Below are 22,226 nucleotides of genomic sequence, written 5' to 3'. Positions count from 1 at the left end.
TATGAATGAAATCATTGAGCTGTGCTAACGGTGGTAAATACAAGGACACTACCCAAGACAAAATAAATGTGGCCATGAGTTAAGGACATGGTGACTATTTCTGTGATGCAACCCATCCCTACGGAGGCCCCAGAAGCCACCAGTTTCAGATATGGATAGTCTATCCCAACCCCCGTTTGTCTGTAATTCTTTTTATTTTTTTCTCTCTTTCCCCCAAATAAACTTTTTTCCTACTTTAGTTTCTGGTGGTCTCACTATGCGTTGATAACCAGACCCCACAACAGAGCATATGGTGGTTCCATTTCTTGTTTTTTGAGGAAACTTCATACTGTTTTTTCAGAGTGGCTGCATTAATTTTCAGTCCTACCAACAGTATATGAGTGTACTTTTTTCCTCACAATCTTGCCAACATTTATTATTATTTGTATTCTTGATAATTGCCATTGTGACTGGAGATGAAATCTCAATGTAATTTTGATTTTGATTTCCCTGATTGCTAGAGATGTGAATACTTTTTCAAATTTACTGGCTATTTGTATTTCTTCTTTTGAGAAGTGCCTGTTTAGTTCTTTTGTCATGCATTAATTGGATTTTTGTATTAAGTTTTTTGAGTTCTTTAAATATTCTGAATATTAATTCCCAGTTGGAGGAGCAGGTTGCAAATATCTAAGAGGGGACAATATTTTTTTAATATCTCTATTCTCTATGCTTTTGACTGATAAATTTTGACTTGAGTAAAGAGGTTTATTATATAATTTCTTCTCAGTAAGAGCACAAACATCTACCCAAAACTTCATTTGTTGGTTCATTTTAAATCATCATTGAAGGCCAAATATTTGCACTAATCAATACAAATCTAGAGCATTAGCAATTGAGTAAAAGGAAACCTGACTGCATAATTCAGATCTTGGATCTTGGACTTCTGTTAACTGTAGCTAGCCCACAGAAAGTAAAAGTTTATACTTTTATTTATAGAACAAAAAATTCCATGGCCACATGTCTTTGTGATATTACATTCAGTGTATATATGTGGTATGTGGGACAAATACTGGAAATATTAATTTTTGCAAGAAATCCAGGAGGGGATATAGAGAGCGATTTTCTACAAAGAATAAATATTAGTTTTCTTCTAACCCAGATGGCCTGCATAACTGCTTGTGTCTGGTACAAAGTGGTCATTCAGCTATGAAGGTGGTATTTCTCGAGTTGCCTATACTTCCTTCTTTAGCTAGCGACACATAGGCAATTGGTGTATATCCTCCAAATACAATTACTGCCACATTTATCCAGCATTGTCGTACCCTAAGCACAGCCGACCAGAGCTTAATGTCCTTAAGATTGTGGGTTTCCTTTCTTATGCCATGGTAATGTTCTTCTAGAACATAGCACCAGTACAAAACTTCTATCAGATCTACGACTCAGGTTTTCATTATATATCACCTTAGAAGATTCATCACTGTACTTTTCAGCAGAATTATATTTCCCAAATTATTCAGATCTTTTACACCTTGAAGCTTCTCAAATTTCCATAGTCAGTCTTTTGAATATTCACACTGATATCTAGAGTTCAGGTTTTGTGCCAATTCTATTTTGTTTAGTGAGATGCAAATCAGTCATTTCCCCTACTAAGGCAGTTTTATATTGTTTCATATTTTCATTGATTATTTGCATTTATTTTTTTTCATTGCTTTGCTTGTTTTTCTTAGTCCTTTCAATCTGAAAATTTGTCTTTCTTCAGTTTAGGGGAATCTTTGTTTTTTTTTAATCACTGTCTTTTCTCTAATGTCCTCTGCTTTTTCAGGAATGACCTGAATACTTACATTTTGGCATAAATTACAAAAACAAGAACAAAAGACCTTTGTATTATTTGATGGGTTTAGACTGGAAGAATTATGTTTTTATCACTTTTTATATTTTAGTTAAAAGACAAAGTTGGATAAACATGTTTATCATTAGATTAATATATTTACATTTTTCAAGGTTGGCAAAAATAAAGAACTCAAGACAGAGGTGTAAAATATGTTATATTTAAATTTAAATTTTATTATTCTCTAACTTTTCACATATATTTACAGAATGACAGAATGTGATAGTGATCAATTTTTTCTCTATTTTTCTCTTAAAGTCACCTGCAGTTTTGATGTGAAATTCAGCATTTTCAAATGTGATAATGTTGCTTATAGGTCACGCCTTTTATTCTAGAATACAATTTCTTAAGGAAGCCTCCATATTTTAAATGGAGTTTCTCTCAAATATAGGAGAGAAATATTTGAGAGAATATTTGTTTCTCTCAAATATAGGAGTCTCAAATATCATTAATACTATTATTTTGTCAACCAAATTGAAATTTCCTAAATGACAACCACTTAAAATGAATAATGTGATACTATTGGGTTGTACTAAATACAAAATGATTAAAAATAATCTTTTATTTCTGGCTGGGGGGTTTATTTAATATTGTGTATTGAAGGTTGCAAATAAATAAAAAATATTTGCCCATAAAAACAACATAATAATTCATGGACAATTACATCCACTTTTGTGATTTCTTCACAAACTATTCATCACATTAGCAGTTTGCATCAAAGCCAAATGGCTTCCTGTGGTGAGTAAAAGAGATTTAAGATATTTAACTAAGTGTGTCAGAACAAAGCTTTATCATTTTAGTATCAGTTTTTAGTGATTTCCCTGAATAAATGAGTGAATAAGTTATTGATAGGAGATAAATGGAAGTAGCTCCGATTTAAACTTTAATGATGCTTTTTAATTCATTTGCTTATTGTTCAAGACTTCCTAAATCATCTTTAAACACTTGTTTTCAGAATTTTGAATATTGCTATTTTCAATTAATAATGGATTGTGCTTCTACTTATTTTTTTCTGGAAAAAAGTTGCCAATTATTTTATAAAGTTAAGATGCATGTAGTAGTTACAAATCAGAGTTGGTGGACTACAACATTTCTGTACTTCCCTTAAGTTGATTACACGTATTCAGCACAAGTCTCTGTTGGACATTCATCGCAGTTTGTGTTAGGTCTGGCTCTACCCCAGGGTTGTAAAAAGGTACTGGGTGCTTATGCATCAACTCAGTTTTGAAGAATGCCTTGGGTCATTGGGTCCTTGTCACAACTACAGGGTTCCCTTTGCTTTGGTCATCTCTTCTGGTCACAGTTGGGTCAGGAGAGGATCAGTGTGTCTTTCTTTTGCTATGGGGTGCAAGCTCTGGAGCCACAGTGCCTACTCATTTCTTCTGAGGTATTGTCCTTCCTGAGAATGCCATTACCACAGAGGGAATGGCTCTGAATGACCTCTGCTCCCTTCTAGTCTCAAGAGACATCTATTTCTTCACAATTCCCGAAGTGTTTCCCTCTCTATGTGGCCTCCAATGCCATCACTTTTAAATGAGTTTGGTTATGTTTTTGTTGTTTTTATAAGCCTGTGATTTAAGGTAGTTTCAGCTTTCTACCTTGAAAAAATTCAGACAGGGAAAAAAGTCTTCATTTATCTACCTATATACCTATATGTCTGTCGACCTAGCCATCCATGTAAAAATAAAATTTACCCTCACTTTCTGCTGTATGAGAACTCACTTTGGGATAAAGATTCAAATGTGAAAGACAAAACTATTAAACATTGGGTAATATAAACATGATCTTAGACTTGAAGAGTGCAAACCAGGAAGAGAGAAGAGTGATTAAACAAAATATACAAAGCTTTCGGACTTGAGAGGCATCAGTGACATCCATCACCTATATTTCTTTTACATAGTAAACATCTTTAGATCAAACTGTTTCTATAAGGAACATGGTTATATTATTTCACTTTTTTCTTCACACCACTTTTTGATTTAGTTCCCACTTGGTATTTTTAATGTAACTATTGGACCCCAAAATGGGTGAAATAATCCAATTTCCAACACATTTTACATAAAAGGCTTATAATTAAGATTTATAACTGATATGTAGTTTAATTTTACAAAGGCAAATAAAATAATTAGTTATTTTTAAAAACAATAGATATAAATAGAAACCATCTATTCCAATGTTATGCTCCAGCCATCTGGATAATTCCTACTCTGAATTTTTTTTTTTGTTTTCATGGCACCAGGAATGTGTCAATGGGTCTGAGTCAAGGGGGTTGGGCTGAGATAAGAGTGAAGTGATCAGGAGGCTTATGTTTGGGAAAGTTACTCTGGTAGTCACAGGAAAGATGAGAGAGGAACAGAGGTCAAAAAACAGACCCAAAGACAAGAAGTTATTGTATTAATCTAGGACAAAGATAATAGTATTCTGACTTAAGAGAATGGCAGAAGGGATGAAAAGGAGACTTGATGAACACAGCTCCTTTGGAAGATGAGGATCAGTGGCTCATAGTAACCAATAGTGTTTCCCCAATGAACTGATGCTACATAAAACTGAACAATCTGAAGTAAGTTGAGTCCTACCAAAGACAATGAAAGAAGATTTAGACAGAGACTTGGTCTCTTATGACTGAGAAACTGCCAAACAGTGCTAACTTGTTTAGTTTGGGACATTTTTTTTAATGTTAGAGAGAAGTGCTAAGCCATTGTCACCATCTATTAGATATTACAAAACCTAGTACAATGTATTCTCTTATAATTTTATTTTTATTGAGATCAAAATTGCATATAGTGAAGTACACAAATTTTTGTTCTACAATTTAATAAGCGTTCTGTTTATCTATTTCTAAAACATTAGCAAAACATTCTAAAATGTAGAGGCTTTAAATAATATTGTATTTGACTCTTATGGTTCTGGAGTTTACTGTGCTGGAAAATTTTCATTTGAGGTCTCTTTGGTGGCTTCTGTTAGATGTCAACTGAGACTCTAGTCATGTGAAGACCTGACTGGATTGTTTTAGTCAGCTTTTTCGCTACTGTGACTTAAAGGACCTGACCTGAACAATTGTACAAGAGGAAAAGTGTGAGGGCTCATGGTTTCAGAGGTCTCAGTGGACAGATAGCAGGCTCCATTACCTGGGGCTTGAGGTGAGGCAGAACATCATGACAGAAGAGAGTGGCAGAGGAAAGCAGCTCATATGATGATCAAAAAGCAGAGAAAGACTCTACTCACCAGATACAAATATATACCCCAAAGCCACACCCCTAAATCCCACCTCCTCCAGCCACACCCCACCACTTAGTTAATCCCTATCAGGGGATTAATTCACTGGGTTAAGACTCATAATCCAATCATTTCTCCTCTGAACCTTCTTGCATTGTCTCACACATGATCTTTTGGGGGACACCACATCTAAACCATAACAGACATCCAAAATTGCTTCTTCAAATAACTGGCAGTTTCTGCTTGCTGTCACCTGCAAGTCTGGGTAGGCACTTAACTATAGCTATATGTGGCTCTCCATGTCATACTGGTTTCCCAGCATGGTGGTTAGATTCAGAGAGAATATCCCAGGAGACCCAAGTGGAAACTTCAAGTCTTTTTAATGGTCTAGTTTCTTAAGTCCTACACTGTCACTTCTGCCATAGGCTGTTAGTAAGCAAGTCATTAAGTCATAAGTCCAGATTCATGGTGAATGGAATTACTTTCCATCTGTTATGTGAGGGATTGGCAAGATCACAATGCAGAACAGTATATACCATAGGCAATATTATGGGCCATCTTTAAAAAATGTAATCTGTGAAATGAATTTTGATAAATACATACACTCATGATACTAGCCCTGGTATAAATCATTTTCTTCATCCTCCTTCCTTACAATTCCCACTCCAGCCCCACGACTCATGCTCCTCCCTACCATCACTATGCAATAGTTTTGCCTTTTCTTGAACCTCATATATATGGAGTTGGAAGGTATTTTAGTGAGCTTTTCTCGCTGCTGTGACTAAAATGACCCAACTAGAACAACTGTAGAGGAGGAATATTTTATTTGAGCGCTCATACTCTCAGAGGTCTTAGTCCATAGCTCCATTCCTCTGGGCTCTAGGTGAGGCAAAATATCATGGCAGAAGAGTGTGGCAGAGGAAAGCAGCTCACATGATGATCAGAAAGCAGAGAGGGAGAGAGGGAGAGAGTCCACTCTCCAGATACAAATATATACCCCAACGTCACGCCACCAATTATCCACTTCCTCCATCCACACCTCACCTGCCTCCAGTTACCATTCAGTTAATCCCATCAGGAATTAATTCACTGATTAGGTTAAGGCTAAACCCCAATCATTTCTCCTCTAAACCTTCTTGCATTGTCTCACATATGAACTTTTGGGGAACACCTCACATCCAAACCAGAACAGAGGGTACGTACACTTTTGTCTTTGGTTTCTTTCACTCAACATAATACTTTTTAGATTTATGCATGTTGTCACATGTAGCAGCATTTGCTTTTTATTATTACTGAGAAGAATCCTATTCTACAAACATACCTCACCAATGTTTATTCATTCTCCTACTGATGAATGTTTAGGTTTTTTCCAGTTTGGGATTATTTTGACTAACTCTGCTATAGGCATTATTATACAAGTTTTATTTTTCATGACAATGCTTTAATTTCTTTTGAAATGAAATTTATGCATCATGGGATAGGCATATGATTAACTTTCAAAGGTACAAATAGATGTCCTATTTGTGGAAAGTGGGTATAGCTTATTTTTAATCCCATAGCAATATATGAGAGTTCTATTGTTCCACATCTAACGAAGCCTGGTATTGTTAAATTTAAAAAAAATACTCACCATTCTAGTAAGTGAAATAGAACTTCATTTTCTTAGATTTTAATTTTCCTAAAGATTGTTTATTTTGAACATATTGGCTTTGTTGATTCCTCAGATTTTTCTGTTTATCACTTATAGTTGAACTTATAAAATTCTCTATATGTCTACATTTTGGGGATATATTTTGCTGTTATTTTCTTTCTTTTTTTCTGTTAGCTAATTGATTTTTTGCTTGTCTTTGTTGTTAGGTAAATGTTTATCTGATATTTCCTTCGATGTGCCATTTTGTACCTAATAAATTTTTAAATGTATTGTTGTTGTTATAATTTACTTATAAGTATTTTTGATGTTGCATTGGTATTTCCTTTTTGATCAACAGAAGACTTAGAACAAGAATTTTTATTTCACTATATATGTAGGGTTTTATCTTTTTGTTATACATTTCTAACTTAATTATGTTTTGTCAGGAGCTAATGTCAGGTAGATGACCTACTCTTTGCAATTTGTTAAGGCATCCTTTCTAGGCTAGAGTGTGGTCAAAGTTTAGAAGTTATACTTGTGCACTTGGGAAGAATTTATGTTCTCTAATGTATGAATACATAATTCTCTGTATGTTCAGTTGGTCAAATATGTTAATTATAGTGTTCAAATCTTCATCTTTTATTCCTTTCATGGTTCTTAATTTTTTTTGTTGCTTCCTATTTGACCTATCAATAGTTAAGAAAATATAATGTTTTACTAATTTATTTTCTTGTAGTCACACTGGCTAATTTTCTTTTCTTCAATTATGTACACACCAGTTCAAGTCAGATTTTCATTTCTGTCGGGACTTAGCTTGTTTGTTTTCCTCTACAATTTCTTGGATTTCACATTTACTTCTTGTCTCACAGAGTTGATTTTAGAGATGGAAGCCAAAAGTCTATGCTAATTAGCCATCTTCACTGGCACTGGAACCCATATAACAAATTTTTCTATATTAATTGTTCATTCAGAAATCTTTCTTTAATTGGATTAATCTATTTTTTGTGTGTGTACATTCTTCTGAGAGATTTCTGTGTAGAGATCTTTCATATAAACATGCTATCCTTTCTTTCATATTTCTACCTTTTGTATTTTTCTCTAATCTTTTTTTGTAGGCTAAGATATCATAACATTTAAAATAATAATAATAATATGATATTCCTGCATTGTCTGTTTTTATGATAAAGCTCCTAAAACTTTATCATTAGTTATTTTGCTTGTTTTAGTTTTACCCGCATATCTTCAATTAATATAAGGAAATTCCTGTTTCTAGTTGGCAAGGATTTTAGTGTCAAGAGTGGAAACTGAATTGAATTTTGCAGCTACGTTAATAGGTAAGCTTTCTCCATAAATTTACTTTCTCATACTTCCCCGTTCAGTAACCATTGATGGTCAAAATTTTCTTTCTTTTTATTTAAGGTCTGATAAAATTGTTGAAATACTAAAAAAGACACAAAAATAGTCAAATTACTAAAAACCTTAGATAGGTATTCTTGGGAGAAAGAATGAGTGAAACAAAAAGAGATAATGACAAAACTAATCATAGTGGCAATTTTATTTGTTTATTTATTATTGGTGCATTATAATTATACAGAATAGTGGAACTCACTATTCCATGACATAATTTGATTAATCTCATTTCCTGGTACATTCCATTTTCTACCCTGTATTTCTAAAAGCAGTTTGTAAGTATGCTGATTCTTTTGGTTAGAATATATATATATATATATATATATATATATATTTTAAGTTCAACACAGATTTTTTATTGAGAACATCCTACATGCAGGCCAGACACTTTACCAGGGATACAGATACTCACAAAGAATGTGCTTTTTAGTTCTATTCAGTTACACAAGACAGAAGAATTCATTTTGATTCATTGTACACAAATGGAGTACAACTTTTCATTTCTCTGGTTGTACATGATGTAGAGTTACACCATTTGTGTAATCATACATGTACATAGGGTAATGACATTTATCTCCTTTCACCATCTTTCCTTCCCTTTGCCCCCTTCCTCCCCTCATTTCCCTCTCCAAAATCCAAAATTCCTCCATTCTTCCCTTCCCCTTCCCCCAGTTATATATCAGCATTCACTTATCAGAGAAAACATTCAGCCTTTGTTTTGGTGATTGGCTTATTTCACTTAGCATGATATTCTCCAACTCCATCCATTTACCTGCAAATGTCATAATGCTATTCTTATGACTGAGTAATATTCTCTTGTGTATATATGCCACATTTTCTTTATCTGTTCATCTATTGAAAGGCATCTAGGTTGGTTCCACCATTAGCTATTGTGAATTGAGTTTCCATAGTCATTGACGTGGCTATGTCACTGTAGTATGCTGATTTTAAGTTCTTTGGGTATAGGCCAAGGAGTGGAACAACTGGGTAAAATGGTGGGTCTGTTCCAAGTTTTTTGAGGAAACTGTTTTCCAGAGTGACTGAACCAACTTGCAATCCCACCAGCAATGTATGAATGTACCTTTTTCCTCACATCCTCGCCAACACCTATTGTTGCTTGTATGCTTTATTTTTATAACTTTTATTTATTTATTTGGTGCTGAGGTTCAAACCAAGTGCCTCACATGTGCTAGGCAAGCACTCTACCACCAAGACACAACCCAGTCCCCTGTTGCTTGCGTTCTTGATAATAGCCATTCTAATTGGAGTGAGATGAAATCTTAGGGTAATTTTGATTTGCATTTGTCTAATTACTAGAGATGATGAATATTTTTTCATATATTTGTTGATCACCTGTATATCTTCTTCTGTGGAGTGTTTGCTCAGTTCCTCAGCCCATTTATTGATTGGGTTATTTGTATTTTTGTTGTTAAGTTTTTTGAGTTCTTTATAAATTCTGAAGATAAGTGCTCTCTCTGAAGTACATGTGTTAAAGATTTTCTCCCACTCTGTAGGCTCTCTCTTCACATAACAGATTGTTTCCTTTGCTGAGAAGAAGTTTATCAGTTTGAATCCATTCCATTTATTGATTCTTGCTTTTATTTCTTGTGCTTTGGGAGTCACTTTAAGGAAGTCTGGTCCTAAGTCGACATGATGAAGATTTGGGCCTACTCTTTCTTCTATTTGGTGCAGGGTCTCTGGTCTAATTCCCAGATCCTTGATCCATTTTGGGTTGAGTTTTGTGCAGGATGAGAGATGGGAGTTTAGTTTCATTTTGCTGCATATGAATTTCCAGTTTCCCCAGCACCATTTGTTGAAGAGGCTATCTTTTCTCCATTGTACATTTGTGACTCCTTTGTCTAGTATGAGGTAATTGTATTTATGTGGGTTTGTGTCTGTATCCTCTATTCTGTACCATCGATCTACCTGTCTACTTTGGTGCCAATACCATACCGTTTTTGTTACTATTGTTCTGTAGTATAGTTGAAGGTCTGGTATCGTGATACCCCCTGCTTCACTCTTCCTGCTAAGGATTGCTTTAGCTATTCTGGGTCTCTTATAGAGATATATGATCCACCCAAACTGAATCAGGAGGAAATACACAGTTTAAATAGATCAATTTCAAGCAATGAAATAGAAGAAGTCATCAAAAGCTTACCAACCAAGAAAAGTCCAGGACCAGATGGATTCTCAGCCAAGTTCTACAAGACCTTCAAAGAAGAGCTCTTTCCAATACTCCTCAAAGTATTCCATGAAATAGAAGAGGAAGGGATTCTTCCAAACTCATTCTATGAAGCTAATATCACCCTGATACCAAAACAGACAAAAACACATCGAGGAAAGAAAATTTCAGACCAATATCCTTTATGAACACTGATGCAAAAATTCTTTAAAAAATTTTAGCAAATCACATACAAAACCATATTAAAAAGATAGTGCACCATGATCAAGTGAGTTTTACTCCAGGAATGCAAGTTTGTTTCAACATCTGGAAATCAATAAATGTAATTCACCACATTAACAGACTTAAAGTTAAGAATCATGATTATTTCAATAGATGCAGAAAAAGCATTTGATTAAATACAGCACCCCTTCATGCTCAAAACATTGGAAACAGTAGGGATAGTAGGAACATTCCTCAACATTGTAAAGGTTATCTATGCTAAGTCCAAGGTCAGCATCATTCTAAATGGAAAATAAACTGAAAGCATTCCCCCTAAAAACTGGAACAAGGAGGGATGCCCTCTTTCATCACTTCTATTCCACAAGGTCTTTGAAACTCTAGCCAGAGCAATTAGATAGACCAAAGAAATTAAAGGAGTACAAATAGGAAAAGAAGAACTCATACTATCATTATTTCTGATGACATGATTCTATATTTAAAGTATCCAAAAAAATTGCACCAGAAAACTTCTAGAACTCATAAATAAATTCAGCAAAGTAGCAGGAAATAAAATCAACACTCATAAACGAATGCATTTCTATCCATAAATGATAAATCCTCTGAAAGGGTGCTTTGATAAGATGCACAATCCCTAACTCCTGTGACCTTCAGAACCCCCTGCTCCAAACATGAGAAATATGTTAATGTCAGTGCAGTTTGTTTTAACAGAGACATTTCTATATGGTACACATGTGCAGTGGGATACTCTTCAGAAAGGATAAAATTTTGTCATTTGCAACAATATGGGTGGAACTGGAGGTATAGCAAAATAAACCAGGAACAGAAAGACAAGTCCTGCATAATCTCACTCATAAGTGGAATCTCAAAGAACTGATCTTGTAGAAGATGAGAAGAGAACAGTGATGACCAGAGGTTGAGGAGGGTAGGAGGAGGCTGAGGATGGTAGAAGTTGGTCATTAGGTGCCACGTTGCTGTTAGGAGTTCTGGGGTGGTATCGTAAGTAAGTGACTGTATATGGCAGTTGAGTGCTGTGTATCTCAAAACAGCTAGAAAAAAGATTTTTGAGCATTTTTGCCATAAAGAAATCATAAATGTTTAAGAACACAGAAATGTTTAGTTTGATTATACAATGTATATATAAAATGAAATACCAAAGTGTACCCTAACATGTACAATTTTTATGTTTTTATGTATCAGTTAAAAATAAATTTGGTTTGATGGGCTCAGTGGGTGTGCCTGTAATCCTAGTGACTTGAGAGGCTGAGGCAGGAGGATTTCAAGTTCAGTGCCAGTCTCAGCAAGGCCCTAAGCAACTTAGCAAGACCCTGTCTCAAAAATAAAGAAAGTAAAAGGGTTGGGGATGTGGCTCAATAGTTAAGTGCTTTGGGTTCAACCTCTTGTTCAAAAAATTTAGTTTGAACTTTAATAAAAGTTTTGGTGAGGATAAGGAAAATTTTTAAGGAAAACCAGATGAAGTGTATTGATTTGAAAAATTCCTCAGATGACTCTTTCTTCTCTCCCTAGTGATAATTTAAGTTAGTTCAGCCGGTATGTAAAACAGTATGGAAGTTCCTTTAAAAATATTAAAATTAGAAGTACCGTATGATGGAGCAATCCCACCTCTAGGTGTAAATCCAAAGGAAATGAAATTAGTATGTCAAAGAGTATTTGCACTCTCAGATTCATTTCAGCATTATTCCATGTCTTGCTTCCAAGGTTATGGAATTAATCTGACTGTCCATCAATGGATAGGTGAATAAAGAAAATATTGTATATATACATAATGGATTATTATTCAACCTTAAAATGAGAAGAAATTCCTTTCATTTGTGACAAAATGGATGAATTTGTAAGGAATGTTTTTAAACCATGCATGATATTAAGCGAAAGAAGCCAGACACAGGAAGACAGAAACTGCATCATATCATTTATGTGTCGAATCTAAAACAGTCAAACTCAAAGGAACAGAGAGTAGAATGGGGGTTATCAGGGGCTGTGGTAAGGGGATAGAAATGAGAAGCTCTTACACAAAGGTACAGACTTTGAGCTCAATAAGATGGGTAAGTGCTCAGATATTGTTCAGTATTGTGACCATAGTTAAAAATAATGTGTATTTGGGAATTGGAATTATAGCTCTGTGGTTGAGCACTTGCCTAGCACATGTGAGGCCCTGGGTTCAATCCTCAGCACTACATAAAAAAAAAATAAATGAAATAAAGGTATTGTGTCTATCTACAACTAAAGAATATTTTTTAAAATAATGTGTATTTTAAAATTACTAAGAGAGTAAGTCTTAACATGTCCTCATCATACAAACAAAAAAGATATCTAGGTGAGGTGAAGAGTATTTTAGCTAACTTGATCATGGTAACCATTTCACACTGTGTACATGTAACAAAACATCACATTATGTAAGATAAATATATGCAGTTTTTGTCTATTACACCTCAAAAAACAAAAACAAAACAAAACAAAACAAAAAAAAAAAAAAAAAGGAAAAGGTGCCAGCTAGACTGGCTCTTACCTGGGATGGCTGGTAAGGGTCATACTTCTAAGCTCATCCATATGGTTGACAGAATTGGAGCAGTCCTACGAAAAACGTAATTTTAATAATTTATATAATAATGTACTATTTCCCAGTCTTACACCATTTAGAGCTCATTGTGCTTATAAGCAATGGTGTTGATACAATAATTCTATCTTTTTATCACTAGTATGTTTAAGTTGCACAGAGTAAAGAAATTGACAATGTTAACAATATGTGCATTTCCCAGGATATTTACGTACTTTGTGTTGGAGTTGGAAAGGTAATTTCAAAATATTTCACACTGCAATGAGGCCCTATTATTACATGCAATAATAATAATAATAATAATAATAATTCCTTTACTGATAGGTTCAAGTTTTGGACTCCATTGCAAATCTGATGAAGAATATTCTTTGAAAAGAGCAAAAAATTTTTCTGAAAGTTGCAAACATATCAGACCCTATACTTCAATGCTTTTTGAGAGGTAGGAGCATTTAAAATACTGTTTTCCTTGTTTATTTACCCTATGGAATGTTTAATTCCAACATTGTATAGGAAGCAATTTTTGAAGACCTTCATTTTATTCTTTGGGAAATTTGAGATTCTTTGGTTACTGTTTCTACTACTTAGTCAAAATCGATCCTAATTTATGAAATATATTAAAGGAACATAAATGGTATTTTTGTATGTCACAACACTATTCAAGTGGTGGTTCACAAAGCAGTGTCAGTTGTACATTGTTCCCAATATATTAACAAGGTAAACTTCATTTGGAGACTCAGTATTCACAGGTGTTTACAGCAATTTGACATTCTCTCCCCCATCCAAGCTGGGCAAGTCTGTTCAACAGGTGCTGCAGGTTCGCATGTTGAGCAGAACATGCAAATATCTACCTCCATTACCAGCAGATGTGAAGAATCTTTGGACAGTAGACTCAAAGAGCTAAAATAATTAGTTTCTTACTTCATGAACGCTTAAGACCATGAGAAATCATATTCAATCCTGTGAAATATCTCAGCAAACAGCTTAAAAATCTAACATAATGCACACCAAGACCACTTTGCCTTCAATTATTATTTTTCACCCTGTACATTTTCCTTTCCTCCATGTGGCATTAATTATTTCAAACTAATACATTTATGAGTACATCTATTCATATTTGTATTTCTAAACTATATTTCTGAAATGTGAAGCATGTTATGAATGGTGGACTTGCTCTTAGAACCTTCAGGTTTCTTTTCTACTTTTTTTGAAGATGTTTAATTTACCTAGTTTACTTAAACACTTTATCTTCAGAGTTTTATGATTCATGATAAATATTTGTCAGATTTGCAACATTGATTACTAGATTTATCAGATTAGCTCCTTTGCATATTTATATTTCTTGAGTATTGTTCTTTAAGTGGTCTGTACTTAAATGTACCTTTTCCTGAATTTGTTGATATGAATTTGCAGTTATTTCCTGTTAAGGTGGAACTGTCCAGTGTGATGTTAGCTATGAAAGAAAGTATGCCTCTGAAAAATTAATTCTGCTTGGGAACAAGTTCTATTTTACACCAAACTTAGGCCCACTCTGAATGGCCTCTCTGTACATCACTCAGCACAGCTGCTGACTTAAAAATGTGTTTTCTTTACATTCTGATGGATGTGGATTATTAACAGCAGACCTTGCTAATCACCAGTAGCAATAGGTAAGGATGTTTTGCCTTTATGATCCATTTTGTTCTGGATATTTCCCATTGCTGTTTGAATCTACTTTTCACCTTTCTCCGCTTGGTCCTGTGCCTTCTGTTTCTAGTTTGGTTTAGCTAACGGGAAACACAGGCAGATAATAGACATGGAGTGTGGGAGGAAACTGAAATCAAAGCTCCCACTCTTCAGACTCCAGCTTAGAAGCAGAAAGGTTGCATCTTTGACCAAAGAATAGAGCTTTTTATTAAGCACCACTCTTGTGCATCCCTCTTCCCCTTAAGTCCTAAGAGTGGTGACAGTATACTCCCTTCTTGCTCACTCCTGAGAACCCTACTGTCTTGTTTTATAACTCTGTCCACCTCTTTGGAAAGAATCCCTGCCTTCATTTACCCCATTTTACCTTATGTTTCCTTCCAAAATCTTGACTGATATAAATAGTCTGTTTTTAAAGTTAGTTATATTAAAAATGAAATGTAAGATGATTTAATATAAATATACCAATTTTATTAATTTAATTGATTAATTATTCTACTAAACACAGAGTGTGTTCTTGATCTAATTATACACTCATAAAATATGCTCATATGTTCTTCAAAAGAACAAAGAAACCTGGGTGTGATGGCAAGCTGAGAAACACAATCTAAATAGCAAAAGACAAGAGACATAAAATGAAATTAACAATGTATCTTAAAAACAGAAAATATAGTAATCTAATAATGATTACAAGCAGTTCTATAAAGATTTCTATATGCCAGACTGCTTTAAGCAATTGGTACCTATATCAAGCTATTTATTTCTCATAGGAGAAGTATTACCTCCATTATACAGGGGAGTAACTGAGGCACAGAGCAGTTAAGTATGGCCTATCTTCATAGCTACTATGTTATGCTGTTCATTCTATGGTTTGGGGCTGGGGTTGTGGCTCAGTAGTAGAGCACATGCTTGGCATGTATGAGGCACTGGGTTTGATTCTCAGCACCACATATAAATAAATAAATAAAGGTCCATTGACAACTAAAAATAAAAATTAAAAGCCTCATTCTAGGTTTTTCTAACAAAACTGCTAACTTACAATAAAGACTAAATACTATATGAATGGATATGCTTATAATAGTAACACAACAGGAAACATGGATTTTTGGAAGCAAAGGTAAGTTATATTTCCAGGTATGAATTTAAATTTAAATATAGATCATTCCCTAGTAAGCTGTTTTTAAGCCTGATTTTCCTTTTTGGTACCCTTTTCTACAGATCTTGAATTGGCATGACATATGTTATTTAGTATTATAAGTAAATTTGTATATTAACATAAATTTTGTATTTTTAGGTTTCTGATTTGCAACTATGTCTGCTAATAATTTGAGAGAAACACCATCGTATTATGAAGAACTATTTAATTTTTACATTCAAAGTTTAAGAAGAAAAAAGGATTTCTCAAGGTATGTTAGAAAAAAATTGTATTATTAAAGTAGGAGATCCATAGGCATAATAGAGAATTTTAAAAGTTCACAGATTGTGAAAAATAAAAATAAAAACATAATTCTCTAACCAAGAGTAAAGATGTTAGGTTTACTATTTTTAAAATAGAGCTTCATTTATTGTAACACCATATTCCTTTGGATATTGTGAGTTGTACACATTTTTGACATAGATATGTTCTATTCTTATTTAATTTAAAAATTTAAAATGTTGTTTATTTAATTTGCCACAGTAATCCACAAAATACATAAAATAAAATATTCAAAGACTGCTGTATTGTGAAACATTTTAGTCATTTCCTAGTCCTTTGCTATTTTAAGTTTAGTCACAATAGAATGTGTTATTTCAGATTATTTTCTTTTGGATAAAATATGTGCAAGTGCAACTTACAAGAACTTTCATGAAAATTTTATGATCACAGAGAGTGCATTTTCTCTAGTTGTGTTTTGTATCATTCTCCTAACACCTTTGTAATCCACTAAAAAAGGGGGAGACGGGAGATGAAGATGTTATTCACCTAGAACCCTATTGTGATGAAAATAAAATTCATAATAAAGTGTTCATATAAATTATAGCAAAACTATTCATTTTGAATTTTATTATGGATTTTATTTTTATTTAGTGTTGTACTAAAGAAACAAGAAAAAATAGTTGGTGCATCTAACTGGTCAAGAACACAAGAAACAAAAGGCAACAGGACCTAAATAAAATTTAGACTGTTCTTTTACTAATAGGAAAAAGGTCAACAGAGGAAAAATAATTTGTATAAAATTCTTCAGAGTAATATCAACTACATTTAGAAATTGCAAATGATCCAAAATATGGTATGGCCATGTAAATGAAGTTTATCCAAATAGTGGAACATGTTGTAAATGTTTATAAGAGGAAGTAGAAAATTTAGAAGTTCTTTACACAATGATAAAGTAGTCATATCAAATGAATATTAAAGATACCACAGTTCACCAATAACAGACTATTTGGTAGGTTAATCTCTTGTGGCAGTAAATACAAACTAGTTACTAATAGATATTATGCCAAACAGTTGTGGAATAGGTTCTCAAATTTGAAAAGTATATCTTAATAGTGTAAATATTTATAACACAAAAGGAAAATTAGAACAGAAATTCTTTTCATAGTGATAAAGTAATTACTAGATCTTGGATTTCCCATCTTCTAGAACTGTGAGAAATGAAATGTTTTAAACACCCTATTTGTGCTGTTTTGTTATAGCAGCCTGGGTAGACACTTACTATGTTTATCTCAAATATTTTTCTTTAATAAAGAATATTTCAACAGATAAAGTTGCTTTCCATTACTTTCCAAAGTATCTGAATCTACTTCCATTTTCTTCATCAGCCCATGAATGTATCACTCCTTCCTATGTTCACCAACACCTGATATTGTCAAAAGTGGGATTTGCCTGATAAATGATTTTTAATCTCTAATGGCTACTGCGTCTGAGCATCTATTTATGTTTACTACTATTAAAACCTCTGTGAATTATTTCTTCACATATTTATCCATCTTCCTTTGTGTTATCATATTGATATGTTGGTATTCTTACATATTTATTACAAATTTTCTCAGTGTGTGGCCTGTCTTAACTTTCTTTTTATGGTGTCTTTAATTATATATAAGCCTTAAAAATTGATTAGTCATTGTTTTTAAGATTCATTAACTCTTTTGAGTGTAGTTATATTTTACTGCTAATTTGTTCATTTTGTTGGACATTTTATTAACATGCTACAAATTATCCATTCATGCTACTTTTTTGACCATTTCAATTGTTTCCAGTTTGCAGTTATTATTAACAACATTTCTATAAACAGTCTTAAAATTGATATCCTGGCATATATCCTAAGGTACATACATCCCTAGGAGTGAAATTGCTGGGTTATGGGATACATATTCATATTTAGTGAGTAGTACTTCTTTAGGATATGTTCATATAGTGAATATTTATTTAATATTAAATATGTACTAAATTATTAGTTTTTATGAAGTCAAATATCTCAAAAATTTATTAGTCATTTGTATTGTGGTAAAGAACTCTTTTCACCCCAGATCATATAGATATGGTTGCGCATTATTTTCTGAAAATCTTAGTGTGTTTTATATCTGTAGTGCATGTGAAATTTTGTGAATTATACTAAGTTCAGTTCCAATTTCCTTTTTTAATATACACTCTCAGTTTATTAACACCATATATTGAAAATAATTTTCTTTCCCCACTCTTTCCCTGTTGCAATTGTCATACATCAAGTGTCTACATGTAATTTATGCTTCTCTACTTTCCATTCTGTTTCACCAGCCCATTTGTCTATTTTCACATCAATACCACACCACCTTGCTTAATATTGTTTAATAATAACATTTAAAAGTCATTGTAATAATTTATTGAACGTGTTCTTCAGTGGTATAGTATATATTAATTTTGGAATCAATTGTCACATTTTTTATTTAAGTTGCTAGCATTTTGTATTGGGTGTTTCTGAATCTATAGATCAATTTGGGGAGAGCTCGCATCGTCAAAATCAAGATTCTAATCCATGAACAGTGTATGGTTATTCATACATATATTTATAAAATTTTCCAAATACAATTTTCATTTTGTTCACAGGGGTATTATCCTTCTTTTAGTAGATTTATGCCTACACGTTTACTATTTTGATGCTCTTATAAATTATATACATAGTTTTTTGAAGAATTCTGTTTTCCATTCATAACTAGAAGAAACATCATTGACTTTTATAACTTGATTTTTTACACAGAAATATTGTTAATTTTTCTTATTAATTCTAAACACATTTGTCTGAATTTTGACTTAAATGTAATACTCTATAAACATTTCATGATTTTTTAATTCAAATTTTATCTAGTATTTTAATTCCATCTTGTGTTTTTCAGACTTAATTGCTATTTGGAATAAGTTTTACTTTCTATTTTATTTCTTGTTTAGTACTTTCCCTGCTTCCTTCTTACTTCTTTCAACTTCTGTCTGGAATTGTTTTTCATTTACCTGAGGTATAGCTTTTTAAGTTTCCCTTACTGAGATTTTGTTGTACACGAAATTCTCTGTTTCTGTTTGTATCAAAATATCATTATTTTCCCCTTAGTTCTGAACATGTTTGGAGTTATTGCTGGGTCTCTGTCATTTACATTCTTTCCTTACCTGTGCCTCCTCAGTGGCATTCCACTATCGTTCAGGTTCCATTATTGTTGTTGAGAAGTTAGGTAAATTTTAATACCACTTGAAGTTTAATCTCATCTCTGTTTTATTCTTCTGGGAGGTATTAGAAGTGTTTACTGTCTTCTGTTTTCTGTAATATGTGAGAATAGTGGTGCACACCTGTGATCCCTGCAGCTCAGGAAGCTGAGGCAGGAGGATCGAAAGTTCAAAGCCATTCGCAGCAAAAGCAAGGCACTAAGTAATCCAGTGAGACCCTGTCTCTAAATAAAATACAAAATAGGACTGGAATGTGACTCAGTGGTTGAGTGCCCCTGAGTTCAATATCTGGTATGCAAGAAACATGAAAATAAACAAGTAACATGTATATGTAATATGTGAGAATATAATTTCCTAAAAATTTACATTTTTTCTAGTTCCTGGCCTTTTTCAATCTGATGACTTTCTTTTATCATTCCTGCAAAATTATCAGGTATTATTTTTTCAGGCATTGCCTTGACCACCTTTTTTTCTTTTTTTCTCTCATTGATTAAATGTATATAAGATCATTTTGTGTCTTAAAACTTTACTCTTTCCCTTCCACTTTTCAAAGATTTTCCCTCTTTCTACTGTGTGTTAGCTTTTCATTGCTGTGACAAAATATCTGAGAAAAACCACTTAGAGCATGAAAGACATATTTTGGTTCACAGTTCATGGTTGGCTGGCCCTATTGTGCTGGACTTGGGGCAAGGTGTAAGAGAAAACTGTTTATCTCCTAGCATCCAGGAAGGGGAGAGATAGATGGACAGAAAGATAATCAGAATATATCCTTCTGGAGTACATCCCCAGTGACCTACTTTCTCTAAGCAGGCCTATCTCCTACATTTTTACCATTTAACAGCAATGCCATCAAATTATTAATTCATATATGTATTAATCCATTGATGATGTCAGAGCACTAATGATCTAATTACTTCCCAGGAGCCCCATACATGATTATTGCTTCAATGGAGACTAAGCCTGTAACACATGAGACCTTAGGGGACATTCCAGATCCAAATCATAACTCACTGTATTTTAAATAATTTAGTTTGAGCTTGCTTTCAGTAAGGAATTCTCCTGTTGCCAAAGTTACGCCTTTAATAGTAAGAGTCATATCTTACATTCTAGTAATTTATTTAACTTTCTTCTGATTTGCTATGTAGACAAGATTTTTGATTACCTGTAAATACCTTTAAATATGTTTGACATAAGCATGGTAGATTTTATAGTTTGTGCTGAAATCAAGTGACTACAGTCTTAATTTGTTTCTAGTCATTCTCATTTCTGTCATTTTTTTTCCTTGTAGCTTGTCATTTCTGTCCTGCCCTTGGAGAAAAATATTTCTGAATGATTTTGAGGGCTAGGAGAAATGAGTTCTCCTTCAGAGAACCTTGGCATTTACTTCTTTGTCAGGCACCTATTAATGCTGCCAATCTGGGATTACTGAAGCTAAATTCATTGCTGAGTTTTCTTGACCAAAAGTCTGTGTCTTTCCTGGGGGCACATCTGTAGTAGGACCAATCTTCTCAGCAGTAGATTTCTTTTCCTTTCTCTTTCTCTGTTGAACACCAAGGTAGTCCTGGAGTTGAGGAGATGCGAGCGTTCAGTTCTGATAGTTCTTACCTTTGTTATTTAGCCAAATATTTTAGTCACCTTTTTCACTGCTGTGACTGAGTGATCTGACCAGCACAATTATAGAGGAGGAAGGGTTTATTAAAGGACTCACGGTTTCAGAGGTCTTAGTCCATAGAAGGCGGGTTCCATTCCTTGGAGTTTGAGGTGAGGCAGCACATCATGGTGGAAGAACATGGAAGAGAGAAGTGGTGGGCATCATCAGGAAGCAGAGAAAGACTCCACTCTTCAATACAAAATATATACCCCAAAGCCACACCCTACCACTTCAATTAATCCCATCAGGGATTAATTCACCGATTGGGTTAAGGCTCTTACAACCCAATAATTTCTACTCTGAACCTTCCTGCATTGTTTCATATGTGAGCTTATGGGGGACACCTCACATTTGAACTTACCACCAAACAATAGGGAGAGATTTTAAAATAAGCTTCTCACTTTGAAAATCCTACTTTCTTCCCATCACACAGTCACCTAGAAAACATACTTGCTCTTTTCTTTGTCACCCCCTATATTAAAGGAAAACAGATGTCTGATGTGTAGCAGGGTCCTACCTTGCATTAGGAATGTTACTTTTGATCTTTTCTTATCTGTATCATGAATATTTTTATAAGCTTCATATTCAATGTCTTTAACTTATTCTTCCTTAGGGGAAAATGAGTTTTTGTAGGCTTAGTGTGGGTTCTGTTAGAGACACATGGAGCTCCACACCAATCCTTCAGATGATACATTTGAAATCTGCACATTTCTGGACTAAAGGGAAAATTGTGAATATTTGCATTGGATTACTGGTTTAGACCTTAGCATTTTATTTTCTGACTTTTCTTGTAACTAAAATGATTTTATTATATATAGTTTGTCTTCTTTTTGCTACATCAGAAAAGACAAGATGCTTCTAAAGACTTATGTCAAATGAACACATTTACATTGGATGAAAATCTTAAACACAAATGTTAAGAAAATCTAGTCAAGCAATTAGATGATTTTATATCTTTTTTCACAGAAGCTTCTTGAATATTTTTTATATTTAAGAGACTAGTCTTAAAGTGTCCTGAAATCTTGATAAGCCTGAAATTCTTCCTTTTTATTAACATTTTCACACTTTTATATGTAGTAAAATGTTTTTTTACAAATGATGATCTAAATACTTTTGAACATTAT

At 33.5% G+C, this 22,226-nt stretch overlaps 1 protein-coding gene across 5 annotated transcripts in view; it reads left to right on the top strand.

Moving 5' to 3' along the window:
- The window catches only part of Tmem232 (transmembrane protein 232), a 266,848-nt gene that overhangs the window by 10,217 nt on the left and 234,405 nt on the right, over positions 1-22,226 (top strand). For 4 of the 5 annotated variants that reach the window (XM_047555717.1, XM_047555714.1, XM_047555716.1 and 1 more), the window contains exons 2-4: positions 13,424-13,538; positions 14,510-14,745; positions 16,074-16,185. In XM_047555717.1, the coding sequence (XP_047411673.1) occupies positions 16,091-16,185 (95 nt within the window). In that variant the 5' untranslated portion in view covers positions 13,424-13,538; positions 14,510-14,745; positions 16,074-16,090. The remainder of the gene's footprint in view (positions 1-13,423; positions 13,539-14,509; positions 14,746-16,073; positions 16,186-22,226) is intronic. The other variant, XM_047555713.1, reaches the window with a different exon arrangement.

Source organism: Sciurus carolinensis, chromosome 6, assembly GCF_902686445.1.
Source record: "Sciurus carolinensis chromosome 6, mSciCar1.2, whole genome shotgun sequence".
In the NCBI taxonomy this organism is placed as follows: domain Eukaryota; kingdom Metazoa; phylum Chordata; class Mammalia; order Rodentia; family Sciuridae; genus Sciurus; species Sciurus carolinensis.
Note: the sequence above shows the minus strand (reverse complement) of the source record. Positions and strands in the feature narration are given on the sequence as shown.